General features: G+C 39.4%; 1 protein-coding gene across 2 annotated transcripts in view; it reads left to right on the plus strand.

The window, feature by feature from the left end:
• The window catches only part of gfra1a (gdnf family receptor alpha 1a), a 148575-nt gene that overhangs the window by 85860 nt on the left and 39613 nt on the right, over window positions 1-23102 (plus strand). For both annotated transcript variants that reach the window (XM_051959753.1, XM_022205909.2), the window contains exons 4-5: window positions 17258-17436; window positions 18508-18680. In XM_051959753.1, coding sequence (XP_051815713.1) covers window positions 17258-17436; window positions 18508-18680 — 352 coding nt within the window. The remainder of the gene's footprint in view (window positions 1-17257; window positions 17437-18507; window positions 18681-23102) is intronic.

Raw genomic sequence — 23102 nt, forward strand, 5'->3', positions numbered from 1 at the left:
CTCTCTCGCTTTTCTCTCGGAGTGCTGCGCTGGCTGAGTGCGCCGCCGTCCCTCAATATCGATCGGAAAGTCCTGGACCGTCAGATTGCTTTCAGCAGCCATCACCTTCCTCTGTCATAAAGGGAAAGCTGCACAGACTTTTAGTGGTCGAAATGAAGGAAGGTTGGAAGCAAAGCCGTGGTGGTGTTGATGTGGATTGATGGGGAGTAAAGTGGTGTTTTAATGAATTCGTTTTGTAGACAGAAAAATCATCCTCTTTCTCTCTTTTCTCAATTCTTTTTTATTTCAGCAGTTAACTATTGCCTCTTTTTTGTCTATCTGCTGCTTCTTCCCTCTGCTTTCTCTTTCTATCAGTTCTTTGATTATTTATTTTACAAAAATTTTAAACAACTGGAATTAACATTTTTTGCCCGGTTGTGTCAATACTCTACTTGCTATTGATGTTTTGCTATTTACATTTTCAATTTGTTTTGTACACATTCTGCAGTTCAGCTGGGAAATCTTGGAATTTTTTACATGTGACTGTTGGTCACATCTGAGTCACTAAAAACTCTACATTTACTCTGGACAATGCAGAATTTCCTTGTTTTTGCAAATTGTGGTTAATGCAGATTGTCTTTTGTTTTTTCTTAATAAATCAATTTTAAGCTTAAATTTAGTTAGGTGTTGGAGCAGCTTGTCACAGATGAGTAGTTTAAAGACCATTGAAAAGTTGAGTGGTCAAAAATAAGGAAGTTTGGAGCAAATCTGTGCTGTTGTCTATGCGGATTGATGGTGTGTAAAGTGATGTTTTAATGAATTAGTTTTTAGACACAGAAATTGTCCTCTTTCTTTGTCTTTTCTCAGTTTTTTTTGTCTCAGCAGTTAACTGTCTCCTCTCTTTTGTGATTGATTTTTTTTAAATAAATCAATTTTAAGCATAAATTTAGCTAGGTGTTGGAGCAGCTTGTCACAGATGAGTAGTTCAAAGACCATCGAAAAGTTGAGTGGTGAAAAATAAGAGAAGTTTGAAGCAAATCTGGGCTGTTGAGGATCTGGGTTGATGTTTAAAATAATAGTTTTTTTGGACTTTCAGCACAGTCCCAGCAGTAACTTTATCTGCTCTCTGTTTCTCCAATTAGCTGCTTCTTCCCATTGCTATCTCTTTCCATCTCTCCTCACTCACATGTACACCTGAGAGGGCACCGGCAGGACTAATTATGAACAACAATAACTCCCCCCTCAGCTCCACTCCACTCCCGGCTGTGAAACAAACTCATTGGCACATCGCTGCCACTATTGTAAATCAGTCTGACAGAGTCGGAGGTGAGGTGCTGCATACATTCATGCACTTGTGTCGCAACTCGTGCTCGCGTGGGAGTAAACAGGTCCTCCAGTTGTTAGATGTCCGCATCCATCTCCACAGCGAACTGTTTGATGTTCAGACAGGGAGCGCATCCCGGGGACGGTACCGGCAGAAGGGCTGGGAGATATTGGAGGCTGGGGAGCAGGGACGGGCGATTTGAGTTGGGGACCGGTGCAGGAGGTTGGTGCCAACAGAATGGCTGGATATATTAAACAGCAGGAAATGGCCACTCAGGGTTTTGTCTAGATATGAGTGTGGCAGCTGGGGTAAGCCAGCAAGATGATTCATGTGCTCTGAGGTACTGAGAGCTAAAAGCCACAAAGCCTGACATCAAGATAGCGGTTTGGATCTGGAGCGTTGAGAATAAAATGGTTAGAAGTTGTGTTTGTGATGGAGGTGTAAAGTTGTGGCCAGTAGCAGCGGTGATCTCACTCACAGGTTGTTTAGAGGCTGTATAGCAGGGGCGTAAGAGAGGAAGGATTTGACAATGTAAGGGTTTCACTTTCGTTCCAATTAAAAGCAGATGTGTGCAAACTGCAAAATGTGGACTGACTGAACCAAATTGAGCACTGAACCCAAAAAAAAAACAAACAACTGAGGCACTGGCCAGCCCAAAACCACATCATTAGAGGATCCAACACACTGACTGTCACTCCAAAAAAAATTTTGACAAAAAAAGATGTGCAAACGTTACTTCATGTATCAGAATCAGAAACTGTAAAACTGGAAGACACGTTCAATTTTTAATTTTCTCATGGTCCTTGAACTGCCTATCTTTGACCCTCATCGTGAAACTTTTACCTAAAATCATGACGTTCGGTACCTGCTACCGGCTACTGCAGGACTGATGTACCTGCACTGCGTTTTATTTGTGTTGTTCAATGGGAATGGGTATCCCGCAAGCCAGTGTTCTTCTAAATGCTGTACTTCCTGCTTCTGTGTTGTATGTTGTCTTTTTTTGTTGTTGTTGATGTGACTGCAGCGCTTTTGCCCAAGACAAATTTCCCTAGTGGGACAATAAAGTTTATCTAATATACTATTCTATTCTATTCTATTCTGAAAACTCTTCATTCTACATCTCAGTTAAGTATTTGTCAAAAATGAAGTGTTTGCAATAACGAAAATTCTGTAAATAAAAAACAACTAAAAATTCTACAATCCTCTTTGCAACATGACGATTTTAGTAACTCAGCAGCGACCAATCAACTGTGCCATTGGTCAGCCCAAAGCCACATCGTTGGAGGCTCCAAAAAATTGACTGTCACTCAAAAAAAATGCAAAAAAAATTCAAATATTACTCCATGTGTCAGAATCAGAAACTGTAACACTTACTCATCCAATTTTGAACTTTCCAGTGGTCCTTGAACTGCCCATCCTTGACCCTCCATTATGAAACTTTTACCTAAAGTCGTGACATTCCATCAAAATCTCTTTGTCCTACACATCTCAGTGTTCACAACAACGGAGTTCAGGAAAACTCCAAATTCTGCAGCCCTCTTTGTAACTGTAATGCTATTAGTGACTCAGCAGCAACCAACAACTGATCCATTGGTCAGCCTAAAACCACATCAACCACATCGTCGGATGGTCCAAAACACTGAATGTCTGTCCAAAACGTCCAGCTTTCATTGGATTGTAAAGCCTTCCAACACCAAGTGTGCATCAAATTCTCAGCATCCTCATTATTTATGACATTCTGACGTTGTTTTTTTTGTTTTTTAAGAATGCCCTTAGCCTTGAGGAACAGTAACTTCACTGCACATACTGTATGAACATGTGGTAAACAACAACTCTTGAATCCTGATGCTGATTCACTGAAAAAACTCAACTATTTCCTCTGTTTTGAATCCAGAAGAAAGGAAGCTTCACATGCTTGATAAGTGCATTTTGGTTAATTCAGCCTCAATAATCAATGAAATGATAGTACTTTAATGAAAATGTAAAAAAAAAAAAAAAAAAGGAAGAAGAAGCTACTGCCAGTGACATGCATTTGAAGGCTGAATCTACGTAGTAATATTGAGCTGGAAACAGGGCAACTACCTACAGATACTCGTTTATTTACAGGAAAAGGGTGAAAAGAAGGTGTCCTCTCCAGGGTAGGAACTTCTAATCGGCCCTGAAAAATGTTTGTTAAACTCAGAGAAGAAAGATGTTGATTGGTCAAACTCGAATAGCACAACAATCGCCAATTTTCTGCCTTCTCGATGTCCTCATTGAGTAGCAGCCTTCACCTCTCTAACATCTTCTTCTTCAATGTGAAATTCATCATACAGACGAACAAAAAACCTTACATTGTTGATTTTCTACATATTCATACAAGTTTAGTTACATCCAGGAACTACGTATTAGTTCTGGAGAATTCTGAGTTGACGCTGTTGCGGGTTGGTGGAAAAGGCCAATCAGAGATCATTCCTCAGGGCAGCTCCAAGTTCCTGCTGTAGAAAGTAGTAAATAGTGAAATCTATAATGGTACTGATGTAGATAGTTCAGGTTTGGATCGTTATTCTTTCAGTACTGTAATCTTTTAATGCTGCAATGGAATATCTGGTGTTAATTCAAAATGACAACAAATATACACTACCATTCAAAAGTTTGAGGTCACTTAAAAATATCCTTATTTTTGAAAGAAAAGCATTTTTTTTCAGTGAAGATAACATTAAATTAATCAGAAATACAGTCTAGACATTGTTATTGTAGTAAATGACTATTCTAGTTGGAAACAGCTGATTTTAATGGAATATCTCCATAGGGGTACAGAGGAACATTTCCAGCAACCATCACTCCTGTGTTCTAATGCTACATTGTGTTAGCTAATCGCGTTGAAAGGATAATTGATGATCAGAAAACCCTTGTGCAATGATGTGAGCACAAGCATAAATTGTAAGTTTCCATGGAAAACATGAAATTGTCTGGGTGACCCCAAACTTTTGAATGGCAGTGTACATAGTCCATGAGAACAGCCTTTAATATGTTAGTCCAGATCTAAACTCACAAAGAAAAGATGTGGATGTTTCCGTGCAGCACTTTCAGCATACTAAAAAGAATACAGATGCAATATGTTAATTGATATTGACTGCTTTTGGCAGTTCATATAGTGTCAAATAAAGAAGGTTGTAACTCAAAAATAGATTTCCTTTTCCTATCCCTTGTACGTACTACTCTAGATTACTTCCTTAATTAATGCAGCGCAACAAATGTTGCTTCAGGTTACTTGAGGTCCCAGACTCTGAGTCGGAGGATGTGGGAGTGCAGATGGAGTGCAGGGGCCGAGGCTTGGACGGCCAAGAAGCAGTGTGGGGGTGGTGCGCTGTACGATACAGTACTGGAATGTGTTTGTGAAGATTATTAAAGAGCCATACTGTACATTTCTGCTGCAGCCCCACAGGGCCTGCTCTTACCGGCTGATCTCCACGCTGGCAGACGGGTTATGAAACGGGCCTCGCTGGAGATTCATCACTGTGGAGAGCCAAGACGCTTCCCTCCCACTCTCCTCTAGCTTTCTCAAGTTGTACTCTCTCTCAGTTTTGGTCTGCTGAATGCGCTACAGTCCGTCTTGCTCAAACGCAGCACACATGAACTCTGAGCTTGTCAGGCTTCTGTCCCAACAACATGACTGTCTTATTGGCTCTTCGCTGTCAAGTTTCTGCTGCTGCATCACAGCAGGACTGAAAAAAACGAATGCCAGTTGACATTGCAATGTTTCCTACGAATCCCCACAGAATCCCCACTAGCCAGTGAGATAATTAACCCTCTGAAACCCAAAACCTGCTGGCAGGTTGAGAGGCATGTTGTCTTTTTAAAAACGCACCAGTATTACATCATTTATCAGAGTCAGACAGTGAAAATACAGAAAAAATCATCATATTTTTCATTGTTTTTGCCCTAATCACATGATCGCACAGAAAACCTAACCAAATCTAAGGTTAAAATCATAATACTCATCAAAATATCTTTATTTTCCATGTTCCACTGAAATATGTCAAAAGTAGAGCATTCACAAAAACTACAACTGTGAAGCTATTAGTAACTCAGTTGTGTCAAAAATTCAGTAACTTTGTGACAAGTCGGGTTTAAAATGCATGCTATCTTTGAAAACTGCAGGAACTACACCATGTATCCGAACCAGAAACTGTAAAACTGAAGGAATCTTCCAACTTTTAACTTTCCGATGGTCTGTGAACTGCCCATCTCTGATGTTCAGTTGGGAAACATTGCCAGATCTAAGCCGAAAATAATGATATTTTGTCAAAATCTCCTTATGCTACACATCTCAAACATTTGTCAAACTGAAGTGTTTGAAACTAAATTCAGTTTTAAAAAAAACTGCATTCTTCTTTGCAACAGTGACACTATTAGTGACTGATCTACAACCAACAATCATGTGACAAAAAATCTGTAATTTTGTAACAACATTGCTAGAAGAAATTTTGTTTAAAATGCATCTTTGAAAGTTTCAAAATTACAGCAAGTATTACAAAAAACTTAAAATTTAAAACTGAGAGAACTGTTAAATATTAAACTTTCTAATGGTCCTTGAACTGGCCCATCTGTCACCTGTCATTCAGTCGAGAAACAGAAGAACATCTAAGCTTAAAATTATCATACATGACAAAAAAATGTGCAAAATAAACTGTTTGCTCCAACTAGATTCTATAAAAACATGAATCTATTGAAACCAACACTTACACTACTGTTCAAAAGTTTGGGATCACCCAGAAAATTTCATGTTTTCCATGGAAACTCAGACTTTGTTATTCACATGCTAACATAACTGCACAAGGATTTTCTAATCATCAATGAGCCTTTCAACACCGTTAGCTAACACAATGTAGGATTAGAACACAGGAGTGATGGTTGCTGGAAATGTTCCTCTGTACTCCTGTCTAGAGATTCCATTAAAAATCAGCCATTTCCAGCTAGAATAGTCACATTAACAATGTCTATCCTGCATTTCTGATTAATTTAATGTTATCTTCTTTGAAAAAAAGAACACTTTTCTTTCAAAAATAAGCACATTTCAAAGTGATCCCAAACTTTTGAATGGTAATGTATATTTTATTACTGTTTATTACTGTTTTTCTTTAAAAATATATATACATTTTTAAGTGACCTCAAACTTCTGAATGGTGGTGTACATGACAAAAGCTCAGCAACTTTTCCCCTGAACTTGACTGAACTGCAGGCTGTGTTTTCAAAAATAAGATAGGAGACAAGTATGGAAATAAATTAAAATGTAAATCATAAAATATCCATAGTATATATATTCACCATTTTGCCATTTTCCCCCTAATATTGGTAAGAAACCCAACTTTTGCCTATTGTTGTTGTCATACTGTCCAGAAAACTTTCTTGACATATCTCTACTTCTACTCATAGTTCTGCTGTTTGCTTAGTGGTGCAGGACTTTATATTGCAGTGAAAATGAGCTCACAGTGAAGAAAAATGTGTCAGGAGTTACTAAGCGCTCAGAAAGAACGAATGTTTTTTGAGCCTTGAATATAATAAACATTATGTGTATGATCATGATTGTTGCATTGACTTAAAACTTGTTTGCTAGTAAGTTAGCATGCTAACTCACTCTTGAGCAGCTTATCATGCTCGTGCTAACGTATTTATAATATAGAAGTCTATTTCTGTAGACAATTTCAGGAGCCACACAGTCATGCAAGTGATACAAAACTGTTCATGAGTTATGGGAGGGTAGCATGTTTAAAAATACCGTCTAACTGAACATTTTAGCATTCACCTCATAGCATTTGGTTTTATAGCCGGGACAGATTCAGAGTCTGAGAATCAAAGGAGAGAAACTCAGCTGGGATTCAAGCCATGCGAGGGAACATCTACCTCCAGAGGTGTTGAAGGCAAGCACTCACCGATGAGAGGCATGCCTCTAATAGCTTGTTGATATTACAAAGTAGACCGGAGGGGCTCAAAAGGGAATAAGTTTGGATGGGATACAGGGCCAACATAAAGCTGAGAGGAGGGAAACTTTTTTGCCGGCACACAGCTTTTGCCGAAGGGTTGTATTTCTACTCCCCCATCAGTTCCAGCACTCATAATCCCAGGTTTGAGGTTGAGCAATTTGGACCAAAGCTGAAATTTCAGGCAAGAAAATAAGTTCCATGTATGAAATTGGAAGAGCTGATGAGGTACCGAAAGCACGTTATGTATTCAGGTGAGCGCTCCTGTCGAGACCTGGCTTGTAATGTTAGCGAAAGCAGGATGGATGAAATGAGGTGAGGGGATTTGTTGGCGCGGGGAGAAGTATAACACTGCAATGGGATGTGATGTCGGGAGACTGAGAACAGAAAGCAGCTAATGGGAGACACAAATAATTGTCTTTGGCAGATTTTATTGGACTGTGTGCCAATAAAGCTCAATAAATTCAATGGAATTGGAGGGAAAGTGTTGGTAGCGATGACGGGAGGTGATGGAGACGGAGGAGATATAGATGGAAGTGTGGGAAGGAATGGGAAAAAGAGAAAGAGACTGTTGCACTATGGGGATCAATTACTAGGAACTGTGAGTTATGGTATTTGCTGCACCAAGTGCCATGTGGCTTTATTGCACTGGGACAGTGTTTGGAAGAGGAGGGAGATTATTAACCACACAGAAAGAGAGAGGAAGGCAAAGAGGAGAAAGCCGGCAGAGAATCAGAAAAGCATTGGAAGGAAGAATGAGGTACATAGTTTGGAAAGAAAAGAAAAATAGGCAGAGGCCAAGAAAGATGAGTAAACCTTGAGGCTCTTTCTTCACCACTCCACTGTCTCCTTTTCTGCTTGTGTTGCACTTTGAAGCGTGGAGCCCATTAAAGCAGATGGCAGCGTAACTCAGCACTGATAATCAACAGAGAGCAGGCAGAGAGCAGATTCACAGAGAAAAGACCTCAGGCCTCGTTTATTATGTTAGATTTTTCTATCGAATCTGACGGTGTTGGAATTTCTCAAAGTGGCAACGAGGTGCGAGGAAAATAATTCAATGAGTAATCAAAACGTACGAAGGCACGAAGATGATAAATTCCAATGCTCGAGACTGACTTAAACTGGAGATTAAATATGAATCAAATGAATGATTAGTTCTCTGTTGGCAGATTAATTCATATTATACCCCTAAAAAGAATAAAAAGCATATATTTGTAACAGGAGCAAAGAAATCTGTCGAACAAATGTCTCTTTTGCTGCTAAATTTTACCGAAAAATTAGATAATGCTTATTGAAAGTACTCGTACTCGGCACAACATTGGATCAGAACTTTGATATTGCACACATATTTGGTAAACCCATTTTTCTTCCTTCCTGTTGTCTTTGTAGACTACTGGTTGCGTTTTTATTAGATATTCATGTGTAAAATTAGAATGAAAATTTCCCAGAATTCAAGAAGATTTCTCAGAAATCTAAAACGGTGGTATGAAATTAACTCATACAATGAGAAGATAAAACTGGAACGCTTTTCCATAATCATGAACATAAATGATTAATCAGTAAAAATGTTAAAAAAAAAAAAAAAAAAAAGAGTTCTTTGATTGACTCATTTTGTAAATTTTCTGCACTGTAAAAAAAGGAAAGTTTGTGATGGTTTCAACTTTAATTCTTGAACAATTTATTGTTGTTTTACCGATTTTCCTGTTAATAAAACAGACATGAGTTAATAATAAGTAGTAAAAAGAAGTAATAAAAGTTCAATATACTAGTTAATCATAAAAATGACAAAACTATTAATAATTATTATTTGTAGGAAAACTGTATATCAAGAATTGAACTGTTATTTTTGCAGATTTTCCCCAGTTTTGTTAGATTAGATATGATATTTAGTATAAGTACAGAAATATAGTGTTAATGTACATGTTGACTGTAAATCAATGAACAGAACAAAGCCTTACACAGTATCTGCATCAAATTCAATTGAATTTCTTATTGTACAATGTGTGACCATAAAATTAAAGGGTTTTACTATTTCACTGCTCCTGAAGATCTCAATAGAATATTAAATTCCTCTTTTCATCCTCCAGTTTTTATAGTTTCCGAATGTTCCAGTATTCTGTGATTTCTTGGACCTATTTTGCAGTTTTGACAGTAGCGACTGGAAGTGTAAGAGTTAACCACAGCTGACTGCTAAATGTTCATTTGGGTTAATGCCGTGTTTCTCAGACTGTATGTGAATTCTGGTCGGCCCTGCGTGTCAGCATGTTTGTTCTGTAATCCCACGCCACCAGGTCAAATCCCTGCCACATTTACTGTATTTAGCAAACAAAGAGGTTGTGAATTATAGCCAGTCGCCTGGTGGCATAGCATGGAGCCACTGTTTCCACTGCTGCAGAGCTACGAGCAGTGGAAACAAACACACCTGTCAACTGTTTCCCCTCAGTGACCCCCGGACGGCCGCATGAAGCACAGTAATATGTTCTGTCAGAGTGGTGTAACAACGACAATGACAAACACTGCTGGGAAAAAAGGGTGATGTTATATTTAAAACAGCTTTAACAAGGACAGCAACAATGGCAAGGATGTTAGCATGCTCACATCGGACATAGTGAAAGTGACAACTCCAACTCGGACGTTCAAGACAACTTCTGCTTTGCAAAGGTATAAAACCCTCAGAATGATGTTGAAAAAAGAAGCTATGGTAGTAAGGGAAGGTTGTCAGATCTGCCACGTTCTATCATCATACTATTTACAGATGATGGGAATTTGAAAGAGGCATCAAAAGGCCACTGAAGGCCATTAAATGACTTTGCTTGAAAGGAAAATAAAGGACAGATGGCAGAGGGGCGGAGAGGCACTGGAAAAACAAGAGAGATGGGAGCCGCTAGAGAGAAGTTTAGAGATGGATGATGATGATGGAGAAAGAGGAAGGGAAGGGTAATGATTGGAATTCATCCAGAACCGCTTGGATAAAAGGCATGAAAGAGGAGAGGGAGATCCAGACTGAGAGGGGAAAGAAAGGAAAGAAGATGGGAACTTGAGTAGCGGTGGCGTAGGGGGGCACAGAGGTGGGCGAGGTCAGGATCCGACCCCGCGGTGTCCCATGGTAATTGAAATTAGGCGGGGGTGGTGCATTGGGTGGCAGTGGGGACGGGAGGAAACAGGCGACACGATAATCAATTTGAGGCTGAATCGGAAACATGAGCCGCTGGGGGGGGCCTGGTTCCCCCTACCAGGCCTCCAGATGGCCCCGGCCCCAACCCTGTGTGGGCCCTGTTGGAGCTCGCAGGGAGGCTGCTAATGCATGTCTGTGTACTGCTGTGTTTTGGAGACACAATGCCATCTGCCAGGAGTGCAGGGGGAGTTCAGCAGATGAATTTGCTGACACTGGGGGCACAGTAGGGTATAGACGATATACTGCACGCATGTTTGAGTGTATGTGGCGCTAATGCAACACCCGCAGATATCTGTGCAGATTTGTTCAGAAATGCCCTAAAAGCATCGCAACCCGACTCCCACATTTCACACACTCCCACTCTGTAGTGATACTGAAGTGTCCTCAGAGCACCATTGCTGACTTTTTCACCAAGATTCTCATTTAAGAGATGCTAACAGGTCTTCTGTCTCCTCAAATGAATCCCAGACTAGCTCAAGGATGAGTTTAGTTCAAGGTTCTATGTGGGCAAGGGTTGTTCTTCATAGCTCTGGCTGTATGTTTAGGGTTGTTGTTATGCTGCTGAGTGTGATCAATAAGTTGCGAGACTGTACCTTTAAAAAGCAAAAACTGATGTATATTTCACAGCTTGCCCTTTCTTGCTTTAGGATGTTTAGGTCAAGGTTCTGTGTTGGCAACACCGTCTGTTGAATGCTTCGACTGAAGATACCTTTATTAACTATAAGACTCTGGCTGTACGTTTGGGGCTGTTCTCATGCTGCAGAACGTGCAAGGTGCGATCAATATGTTGTGAGACCGCACCTATTAAAACCAAAAACTGATTTAAATTTGCCCACTATTCCTTCTGAGGTGGTCTCCATGTGCATCGAGGCACTGCTCCCAGTGCTCCTGTCACATTTAGAAACATGTCAAGGACCTCCTCCACCGTGTCAAAACAGTGATCCCTCGACTTGAATTTTATTTTTGGTTAAAGGGAAGATGTCACAGAGAACCAAATTTGGCCAGTTGTGCAGGTGGGAGGTGATGACAGTGTTGGTGTGGCCAAAAATCTCACATTTTTCCAACAGTTTCAATTTATACCCCAAATGTTCCCTATCAAAAGCCTCAGAATGTTACTGTAGAAGTAGGCATGAAGAGTCTGGTCAAGGGGGTAAAATTCATGGCGCTCAAACTCCAAAAATGTTGAAGAAAACAACAAGCTTGCTCTGTGTTGTGCTGCTGACCTGCTGTGCAGTCTTGAATCTTGGAGACTGACAATTCTTCCACCTAAGACTGATATTTGGTGTCTTTTTCATAATATTGAGATTGGGTCAATTTGACAGAATTTGATGCCTTCTGTCTCTGCAAGTTTTAGGTCCATGGCGAAATCACCAAAGGTGCTTCTGCAAATGGTCAAATGAAGCTTCTAGGGAACTTTTCAAGCATTGCAGGAGTGCTAGGAGCAGAGCATCACTGTACAAGAAGACTATGTCAAAGAGAATAGCAGTCAGACTTAAATCAGATGCATTTGTATAGGTTTTATTGATAGCCGCTGATATTTAGAGGCGATCAAACACCCCAATGCACCAAACATGGATCACTTTCTTTATGTGGCAGATGAAATAAGCCTCACTAAACTAGACTACATCAGGTGAGTTCATGTGTTGTTAAGTGTGTTTAGATGATGACATATCTCTCTGTAACTTGAAACCCCATCAACACACAATTAAACACGGTTTAATAGATATGAAACAAAGCCTCATTTAGCGATTACATGACCTATTTCTTGCCTCAGATGTTCAAAAAAAAATCTGGTTTGGGGGAATATTTTGATGCTGTCAGAACAGGTGCCATATTTTTACAGTTTGATAATCAGAAGACCGATGGCAGTCGGGGAGCAGAAGAGCTCAGATCTGAGACTGTCAATCATTTATTGTAAAGGCTTCTTGTCGCTGTGTGTGTTGAACTGATGTTAGCCTGGATGAGAGAGTATGTTATCAAAGCAAAACTGAGATAACTGACACATGAAAACAGTCAATTTCAACGCTTTAATGTTTGTCATTTTCACCAGAACACTTGCAAAAACTAGTTATGGATTTCAAGAGAGAACAAATACTTTTTTTTTTACTTATTTTGTAAAATTTTGCACAAAAATAAAATCTGCCAGTTTCTAACTGGCTTTTTAATGAAGTTCTTTCAAACAAGGTAAATAGTACTAAAGGAGTCACAAACACTAGTAGTTTTATTACTACTAGTAATAGTAGTTTAGGATGCTCAGCTGTTGGCTGGTAGAGGGAAATAGAAACATTTCATTTTTCTTGTCAAAAATACTCCATTTTCACATACTAATACCTGAAATTGTGTTGCTAGTGCATGTCTGAGTGCTTCTATACCTGCTCTAAAACAAACATGCCTACTCTAAACCTCTTTAATGCTGCCATGAACCCGTCATTTCAAAATACATAAATATGTTTAATGCTCAGATGCAGTTATTACAGCAATATAAGTGGCTTAACTTCTCAGCTTCAGAAGTTTCCTGCTCCAATGGCCACTTTTATTTCAGTGCAAAATCAGTAAATTAACATGCAGGAGCTTCAACAAAAGGCTTAATTAGACATCCAGTCTCTAATCTTCCAGCTAAACTTTCAAGAAGAACAATGCTTTGGTGTCTTAAACCATTGAAAAACACACCATATAAGCTGCAGTTTGTTTGTTTTTTTCTGTTACTGCATGCCTTAAAATCAGTGGGCCAGCTGGGTAAATATAATAATATACACAGAAATCAAGATTCAGGCAGAGTATATCAAAAATGTGCATGTTTTTTCTCCACTTCTGATGTTTTGTACACTTAAATAGTTTTCCTACTCAAAATGTGTCTATTTTATGTAATAAATAAAATAATATATGTAATGTAACAGGAAATATGTCCACTTGGTTTAGATTTCAACCATTTAAAACCATTAAATAAGACAAATATGTGAATACCATGTAGCAGAATAGTTACGTAAGATTGTTTTTAGCAGTTTTGAATGAACGCAGAAGTTTTAGCGCCAAATGAGGCTGATAAATGGAGGTGTGGACCAAAGGAGGCAGGACAAACAGAGACGATAGAGGGGGCAAGTAAAGGGAAGAGGGGCATGTGGAAGGTAAACAGTGAAGCAGTGGGACGAATTTCATTGCATGAGTCAGCGCCGGCTTTCCTCAGAGGCTGCTGGAAGTGTAGGAAGGCATTCATCTTAAAGATCTCCTCCTCTCTCGTAGAGCAAACAGCATCCACCCTGTCGCCAATTAATTTATCACCGGACCATCAACTCGAACCCCCCTTCTTGTCTCCACGTCCCTTTTAATCTGCCTCCCTCTTCCCTCTCCTCCCGTCGCCTTGATGTGTTGAATCTCATTAACACAGTTTGCATCTTCGCAACGTGGCGCTCCAGCCGACCGGTTTGTCGACTCGCACACTCCCTGCTGCCTGCACTGTTTCTGTATGTTTGTCACGTGGAGCTTCACCCGTTTTAATTGATGCTCATTAGGTAGAAAAAAATGCAGTTTTTCGCTCCATTTTTACCGAAAAAAAATCAAGAATGGGGGGAAAAGTCGAGGAAAATGTTAATTAATGGGGGATCGAGGGCAACGCTGGCAATTAGTGCAGACTGACAAATAAGCAAAGTGGTCAGCTACAGGAAGTCTGCACTGATACTGTATGAACATAGAAATATATGGCAGGTTAGCTATGAGAGGCGCTGTTTGGTACAAGCTAAGAATTAGTGCGGTCTTGTGTTGAGTTTGCATAAACATACGCACACGTGTACAGTTGCACAGATGCAGAAATGACACAAAAACAAGAATTCATATCAGCTGACACACATACAGATGGAGATGTGTTGCTAGTTTTAGAATAACATGATTACACTGCTCTATTGCTTTTATTTTGCAACAATATAATTGGTAGGTGCTGTGTAGAGCCCCAGTAATATTGGAGTTTTTAAAATAATGCAGATATTTCACCGTTAAAAAGATCACGCATTTTTGTATAAACACATGAAAGTAAACACGTTTCTTTGAGAAGAGTTGGCCACAAATTTGGGTTATCGTGTTTTTTACAGTCCGAAAGCAACTCTTTGCAGATTCCTGTGAAGAGTTGCCTTTGGACTGTAAAAAAAAGTTCACGAATAAATAGTTTCCATTAATATTTGGTGACTGAGCTCAAGGAACTTGCATTCATTTGGACAAAAAAAATGTGCTCACAAGGTCTTCTTCATTGATTTTTCTGAAGCTTTTAGCCGCATCTCTTGCAACCACGTCTCCTTAAAATCATGTTCCATCTAATCTGCATTGAAAGGAATTGTTTAATTTTGAAACAAACCTGCAATCTGGTAGGAAAAGGCTACAAGGTCCACATATGCAAGTAGCAGGCGAGGATGGAGGGGTACGATTTTCACCCTGGAAACTAGTCTAGTGTGGTTTAGTTAAGGGAAATGTCATGATTTGAGTTAAAATACAACTCTTTCATTACATGCTAAAGGTTTACAGGGTAATGAATCATCTAATATACAGTACCTGTCAAAAGTTTGGAAACACCTAGTTTTTTATGATTTTTGAGAGACATATGCATGATTCTATTGTTTATCTGCAACAAACTAAGTTATTTAACAGTATTAAGATTTATTTTGATCAAATAAATATATAAATGTACAGATATTGGTACAAAAAGGTCAATTTTCATCAAACTGTCACCTCAGTCATTAACAATAGGTTTTGGATGAAATACATGCAGTTGTATTTTGATCCACTTCATATGTTTCTGTGTACAACAGGTTTTGAGCACATACTAACTCATTATATGCATGTAGGTTAAATGCCTTATCGACCATTATTTAGTGCATTGATGCATGGAAAACTGTTTGGTCTTTGAGCATTGAAACAGGGTAGTATAAAAGGCAGTGACACATCTTGTTTAGTGTTAGTAGTTTCAAAAATGGCAGGAAAGAAGCAAATCTCTATTGAAAAACGCCAGTCTGTAGTTGTTTTGAGAAATGAAGGCTATTCCTTGCGAGCTATAGCCAAGAAATTGAAGATTTCATTAAAAGGCGTTTACTACTGCCTGCAGAGAAAAAACAGTACTGGGTCCAACAAAGACAGAAAAAGGAGTGGAAGGCCAAAATGTACCACTCCACAAGAGGACAAGTATCTCAGGGTGTCCAGCCTTCGTAACAGACACTTAACTAGTCCTCAGCTTACAGCAGAGCTCAATGATACACGTGATGTACCAGTGTCAACGTCAACTGTTGCGAGGAGGCTCAGAGATGCAGGGCTGATGGGCAGAATTTCCTGCAAGAAACCACTCCTTAAGGCTGCTAATAAAGCAAAGCGACTAAAGTGGGCGAAAGCACACAAGAATTGGACAGTGAATGACTGGAAGAAAGTTCTGTGGACAGACGAGTCCAAATTTGAGATTTTTGGTTCTAAGAGAAGAACGTATGTGAGACGCAGAACAGGAGAGAAAATGTTACCAGACTGCCTCACACCTACAGTCAAACATGGAGGTGGAAACGTAATGGTTTGGGGCTGTTTTGGAGCAGGGATGGTTGGAGACTTATTCCGGGTGAAAGGAATATTGAACCAACATGGCTACCATTCCATACTTCAACGCCATGCAATTCCATCTGGACTGCGGCTAATTGGAACCAACTTCACCATGCAACAAGACAATGACCCCAAGCACACATCCAAGCTCTGTAGGCGTTATTTAGAGAGCAAACAGTCAGCTGGAGTGTTATCTATCATGGAATGGCCTGCCCAGTCACCAGACCTAAATCCGATTGAACTGCTCTGGGACGAACTGGACCGTAAGGTCAGAAAGAAATGTCCAACTTCCCAAGAACACCTTTGGCAGGTTTTACTAGAGGCATGGCAAAGTATTTCAGCTGAATATTTGGAAAAACTAACTGTTCGGATGTCAAGAGTGTGCAAAGCTGTTATAGCTGTTAAGGGAGGATTTTTCAATGAAAATAAAGTTTAACTGTTTCTTAAGATTTTGTACCAATATCTGTAAATTTATATATTTATTTGATCAAAATAAGTCTTAATACTGTTAAATAACCTAGTTTGTTGCAGATAAACAATGGAATCATGCATATGTCTCTCAAAAATCATAAAAAACTAGGTGTTTCCAAACTTTTGACAGGTACTGTATGATTGTTTGGAAAAGAAGCGACAATGAAGCAAGAACATAAATGACTATGCTATGTTGATGTGAAACACAATCGTGCAGAAAATACCTTCCTTTGAAAATGAAACTGACAATACAGTTTAGTTGTAAAGTAATTCTTTGGGAGACAGGATTGCCTCTTAGTATTCATCTCTATGGAAACCAAGCAAACTCCATCTGCTGAGGAAGGCCAGAAGATGTGGCTGAAATTTTTAAGAACAAACTTGCAAGTTGACCTTGTGACGATAATTCTGTGTTGAGAACAAACTTTCACATTTTTGATTCTGTTGTTATGTCTCAGAGGTCTAATAAAATGATGGTTGTACCTTCAAAAAGAATCACTACCTTAAAAACGATGCTATCACACAAGGCCTTTTTTTGTAAATTTTGTGTGATTTTGGACTGTAATGGTGTTTTTTTGCTGCAGAACATTCTTATTTGCTTTGTTATAAAATCCAAATTGTGCAGAGATATGCTCTCTTTGTGAGTTTATCTCAGGGTCTCTTGCTCGCTCTCATTCTCTTTTTGATAAAGCACCAAATCACCAGCGTCACAGTCTTGATTACATCTGCATGATTGTCACCTTTTCTTCTCTTTATTCCCCCTTCCCTCCTGTTCTCCCTTTTCAGGTGAGCCTGCAGTCGCCAGAGAGAACAACTGCCTCAACGCCGCCAAGGCCTGCAACCTGAACGACACGTGTAAGAAGTACCGCTCGGCCTACATCAGCCCCTGCACCAGCCGAGTCTCCACCGCTGAAGTCTGCAACAAGAGGAAATGCCACAAGGCCCTGCGGCAGTTCTTTGACAAGGCAAGGCACTTCTGACAAAAAAAAGAAAAAAGGAGAGAAAGCAACGCTGCGACGCTCACACGCTGGAGGTTTTCCACACGACTGATATCTGATAAAAGCTGAATGTCCACCACAAAGGACCTGCTTCTAAAGGGAGAATGATTTTGAAGTGAATAAGTTAGAGGGGTTGTCAAAAATCACAATAAATAATCATGCGGGCCTTTTTGTTCGGGGTGTGCTTTCCCAGCGCCAAGCTTTGACATTGATTCAGTCATCAAACACAAAAGATGTTTTCTGCTGTCTGTTCCATATTGTAAAAAATGATGTGAAGCATTGTAATTACAACCCAACTCCCATGATGCCTCTTCGGAATAACTTTACTTGCACGGCTTCAGCTGAGCAACAATACGAATAAATAGAAAACTACAAAGAATGCTTGTCATTGTTAATCCAACTGTGACTTATAATTTTCTTTTTTTTCATAACAGAGAATTCTCACTGCCAACAGCCTTAAATTTTGAGTTTTCTTTGTGTTTGAGATAAAACTATGATTACGTTCTTCTTTTGTCGCCTGACTGGCGTTTGTTACAGCTCTGCAATGTAATTCAGCTTTAAAATCTGATTTTATTGATGCTATTGTTGTATTCAAGCAAGATGAAAAACCCAAAAGAAACATTTTATGCTCTTTAGCATGATTTCCTTTTAATTCTCTCATGAAAATCTTCAAATTTGTGGTAAATTTTTGGCCATTTTCTGTGATTTGTTTTTCCCGAGTGACAATGCAAAATCAATGAGTTAGTAGAACTTTGAATTTACTTTTTCAGCTCTCCAGCTCACATTAAATAAGCTGCAACAAGATTGTTTTGTTAGAAGCAACACAGGAGACACAGTAGTTAGCATTAGCAGCAATAGCCACTCTGGTAAATTAGCAAATAGTTAGCTCAGATCTCATCAACAAAAACCTTCCTAGCATGTGTCTAAAAGGCCAGAAAGTGCAACATGTGGCTCAAAAACAAAAACCAAATTAAGATTAAAAATGAGGCTGACTCCATGTACAGTTAATGTTGTGTTGTTGTTTCTTTTGAATCACAGGTTCCTCCAAAGCACAGCTACGGCATGTTATTCTGCTCGTGTCCGCTCAGTGACCAGACGGCGTGCTCCGAACGCCGGCGTCAGACCATCGTTCCCGTCTGCTCGTATGAAGAAAAGCAAAAACCCAACTGTCTGGAACTGCAGGCCTCCTGCAAGACCAACTACATCTGCAGGTTTGTTTTCTTCAAGCTTTATTAGACAGTCAAAACTGAGGAGGTGGCAGGAAATGATCAGAAGGACAAGCCTCAAAAATGTTAGCGTTATCCGTCATAGTTCATGAAAATCAGCAGTGAAGCTTCCAAACAGCAAAGGTCATTATTCAGCAACATTTGAATTTATCAAACCCAAACTTGGTACATAGACTCAAGACCTCAGTTTGAGGAGACATAAAACATAGGACATTTGACCACCACGGTGATGCCTAGTAACTGCTAATACATTACCTTGAAACAAATAATTTTTGTATCTGGTAATGCTGTGGAAAGTCCTAAGACTGAGACACATCAACTGCTTATGTCAAACTTATTGATGTGACGGTCATATTGGATTTCAGTGAAGGGTTTAAAAGTTTTTATTGACTGCAAATTTGCTCTAATCTTGACCAAAATCGGCACAGATGATCTTCAGAGGAAGCCTCCTAAAATTTAACTGAAGGGTTTTAGATTATTGAAACCATTTGTACATTACAGCCAATCATAACTGGTGCTGAAGCAACCAAACAACAAGTGCCTAACTAAGCAGTTTCTGGGCTTTTTTAAAATTTTTGATCCAGTCACATTTTTCCTCACTGTCAGCTCATTTTTTACTGCAATATAAAATCTTGCACCTCTATGGAAATGGCCTAACCATAGAAATAGAGAGAACTCAGAAATGTCTTGGTCAGCATAACAAAGTTGTAATGCCATAAGTCCTAAGAAAGGGGAACAAAGTGGAAATTCTTAGATTATTTCTTAATAATTTTTAAAAAAAAATCTGGAATCCACATGTACATTATATTCCAAGTTCATCTTAAACTTAGGCAGCTCAGAATGACGTCTAACAAAGGTTCCTGGTTGAATTGCAACCAGAGATGATGGGATTTATGACTGAGATGCACGTCAAAACACATCATCATGATCGGATGCTCATCTGTTCTGCTGTATCACATTTGTTTCCCAGACCAGCACTTCTCACGATTACAGCTTGTCAGCATTCATTGGAAAACTCAAAATGGCAGCTGTCAGTCTCCTGGTGTCGCTGCTTCACACTTATTACTGGAGCTGTTTTAATCAAACAATGCGAAGGAAACTCAGTAGCAAGACGTAAGCATTGACTATGTTTCTTCAAAGAATTTCATACAAGCTACTAGCAAGGAAATTATTCACAAAAAACACTGTGAATCGCCACTTTTTTCTGCTATCTGCTGTTTTTAGAGCGCCCTTCACTACAGGAAACAATATCAATCAACAAAGCAGCAACCTGCACATTGAAAACAACAAATTTTGCAAAAAATTAGAATCAAAACGTGGTGAAGACAGGTCAGCTTGGTTCTTTTTAAATAAATTATCCATTTTAATCCTCTGAACTTCAAGCAGTTTCAAGAATTTTTTTGCTCCTTTCACATTTTTTATTCACTGTGGGTTAATTTTCCACTGCAATAGAAAGTCCTGCACCTCTGTGGAAACAGAACAACCATAACTAGAAGTGCTGAGAACTCAGAAATTACTTCTGTGCTGTATGGCACAGGTAAAATGCCATAAATCTTGATAAAATAGAAAAAAAGACTACAGTTTTGATCATGTAATGTGACCAAAGTACTCATTCAGTCATAAAGCTGATGTGTTCAGATGCCTTCAGATTAATGTAAAGCGGTGTATGTCTGAAAGGAGCTTCACTGGAAATTAAATCTAATTACTTACATTGTGTGGACAAGCTTTATATCTCTAAATGTGATCGAAGTCTCCTCACTGTGATGTGAATAGCTGCTAAACAAGAGTGCAATTTAAATTTCCTGCATTATTTTTGCTTCTTCATGTTACTTTTGGCAGAATATCTTTCACTGCAGAAAACAACAAACTTCCACCACCGAACCACATGCTGAAAGACAAATTTTGCAGAAAATTTAGATCTTAAAACACGAGAGGCCTGCAGTTTCTTGGTGTTTCTTCCTGCTCTCGCATATTTCATTGCATTGGCTCCTTATCACTGCAGTATAAAGTTGCTCTATGGAAACAGAACAACCATGACTAGTAGTGGAGACAACTCAGAAATGTCTTCTGTTCAGTATGACACAGTTATGATGCCTTAAATCATTTTTAAAAAAAGAGAAAACCTTTAGATTTTTTGATTATTGAACCTTTGCAGAAAAGCAACCAGAGTGTTCATTTAAACGTAAAGCTGCTACATTTAGATGCTGTCAGATTTACGAGAAGGTCTAATGTCTAAAAGGCACTTAGCTTTAAATTTAAGCATAAGTACCCTGAAATATAGCCCTTTTCATTGTGTGGACAGGCTTTTTAGTTCCAAAATGTCACAAGTTCTGGCACACTCATGCGCCTCACAGACAAGTCTTTACATTGTGTAGTTGTCTGTGTAGTCACCAGCATCAGCAGAAACAAATGATCTACCTTCACACCTCAAACCTCTGAATCACACCCACACATTCAGTGCAGTGACGCTGTCGGGTTCCTGCATTAAGAGCAGGAAAAGAGTGGCTCAGTGACGGACATCTGACACCAGCCTCTCTGCACAGTGAGCATGTGTGAGTCTCCAGAGGCTGCAGCCAGCAGTCCTGCGGGTCTCTGGGATTAAATGGGAAGCATTAGGCATCATAAATGAGCTCCATTTGGCTCGTGGTCTCGGGTCTCCCTCCCTCTCGCCTCAACCTCCGTCTCTACTTAACAGCGAGCGGCATGACACTGCTGTAAATTCATACTACAAGTTACCGTCCTCCGCTTCCACTTTTTTCCTTCTTTTTGCTCTCTATCCGTCAGACATACGCTCGGGGGCTGAACAACAGGCCTCAGTGCAGCGCCGCTTCCTCCCAGTCCATTTGTCAGTTAGCACAGATAGATTAAAGCCATGCATTTCCAGCAGCTCCCTCACCATATGTCAGGTGTAGCATACTGGCTGCTGTTGACAACTCTCACTACGTAACTCTCTGCTATGCACCAGATTGGTGTGATTAGATAGATCACACTGGGAGTGCATGTGTGTGAGTGTGCATGTGAAAGTATTTATTCCAAAGAAAGGCAGGTGTAAACAAAGCAGGATTTTCATGTTTTTTTAATTAAAGAAATACATTTGACTGGTTTGGTAAGCCTCAATACAAACACGTGCTTTTGTTTTGAGAAGAAATATTCAGTGTAAATACGAATCCGAATCTGGAGGCCAAGCTGTGAGTCTCATCGGCGCATAAAATGTTTCTATCTTCTTCATCTCCTTCCTCCAGAACTTCATGATAAAAACTTTTGAAATTTGTCACGCTGATTGGCGACAGCTCCCTGATCCTTATCGCCAAGTTTCATGTTGGCGCCTCAAACTCTTTAGTGCCAGGAAGTTGGTCAAAGTCGGAGGTGCGTTTGTGCATTTGAACTATATGCCTGCTTTCAAAAATGAGGTGCCGTTGGAGTCACATCGATGCGAGTTCAAAGTAATGATAACAATTTCCAGAGATGATCAGCAGACTGAGCCTCAAAAAAATTATCAGATAGATGTTTGAAATCTGTCATAGTCCATCAAAATCAATGTTTCCAAACAGCAAAGGTCATTACTCAGCAACACTTGAATTTATCAAACGCAAACTTGGTACATAGACTCAAGACTTCAGTTTAAGGAGACACAAAACATAGGACATTTGATCGCTTGAGGGTGATGCCTAGTAGCTGCTAAACCATTATCTTGAAACAAATAATTTTTGTATCTGATAGCACTATGGGAAGTCCTAAGCTGAGACAACTTTTTACGTCAAGCTTATTGATGCAACTGCCATATTGGACTTTAATGAAGGGTTTAAAAGTTTTTATTGACCACAGATTTGCTCTAATCTTTACCAAAATCGTGGGCTTTTCTTTCTTTTTTTTTCCAGTCACATTTTCCTCACTTTGAGCTCTTTTTTTTTTACGGCAATGTAAAGTCCTCCACCTCTATGGAAACGGCGTAACCATAGAAGTAGAGAGAACTCAGAAATGTCTTTTGTTTAGCATAACAAAGTCTCAATGCCATAAATCCGAAGAAAGGGGGTAAAAGCAGAATTTCTTAGATTATTTAGATTATTTCTTAGAATATTTTTACAAGTGAACAAAGGTGTAGCCAAGACTGGGAATCAGACTGGTGGTTCTACACACTATATTTGACCACTTCCATACTTCTCTTCTATCTACTTTATGTAAACACTGCCTTCAGTTCAGACCAGTTCAACCAAAGCATTGTTGATTGCAATGTCAGTCCCAGATGGCTTCTAACCTTTCTATTTTTTTGCTATTTCTTAAAAGAATCCATGTATAATAAAGTGACTTTGCTAAAATGTGACAATTTTATATTTAGATTTGGTGAATTTTACAGCAGAACTACACATCATACATAATTGTTTTCTGTTTTTACGGTTTCTGGCTCTG

Source organism: Acanthochromis polyacanthus, chromosome 15 (assembly GCF_021347895.1).
Source record: "Acanthochromis polyacanthus isolate Apoly-LR-REF ecotype Palm Island chromosome 15, KAUST_Apoly_ChrSc, whole genome shotgun sequence".
In the NCBI taxonomy this organism is placed as follows: domain Eukaryota; kingdom Metazoa; phylum Chordata; class Actinopteri; family Pomacentridae; genus Acanthochromis; species Acanthochromis polyacanthus.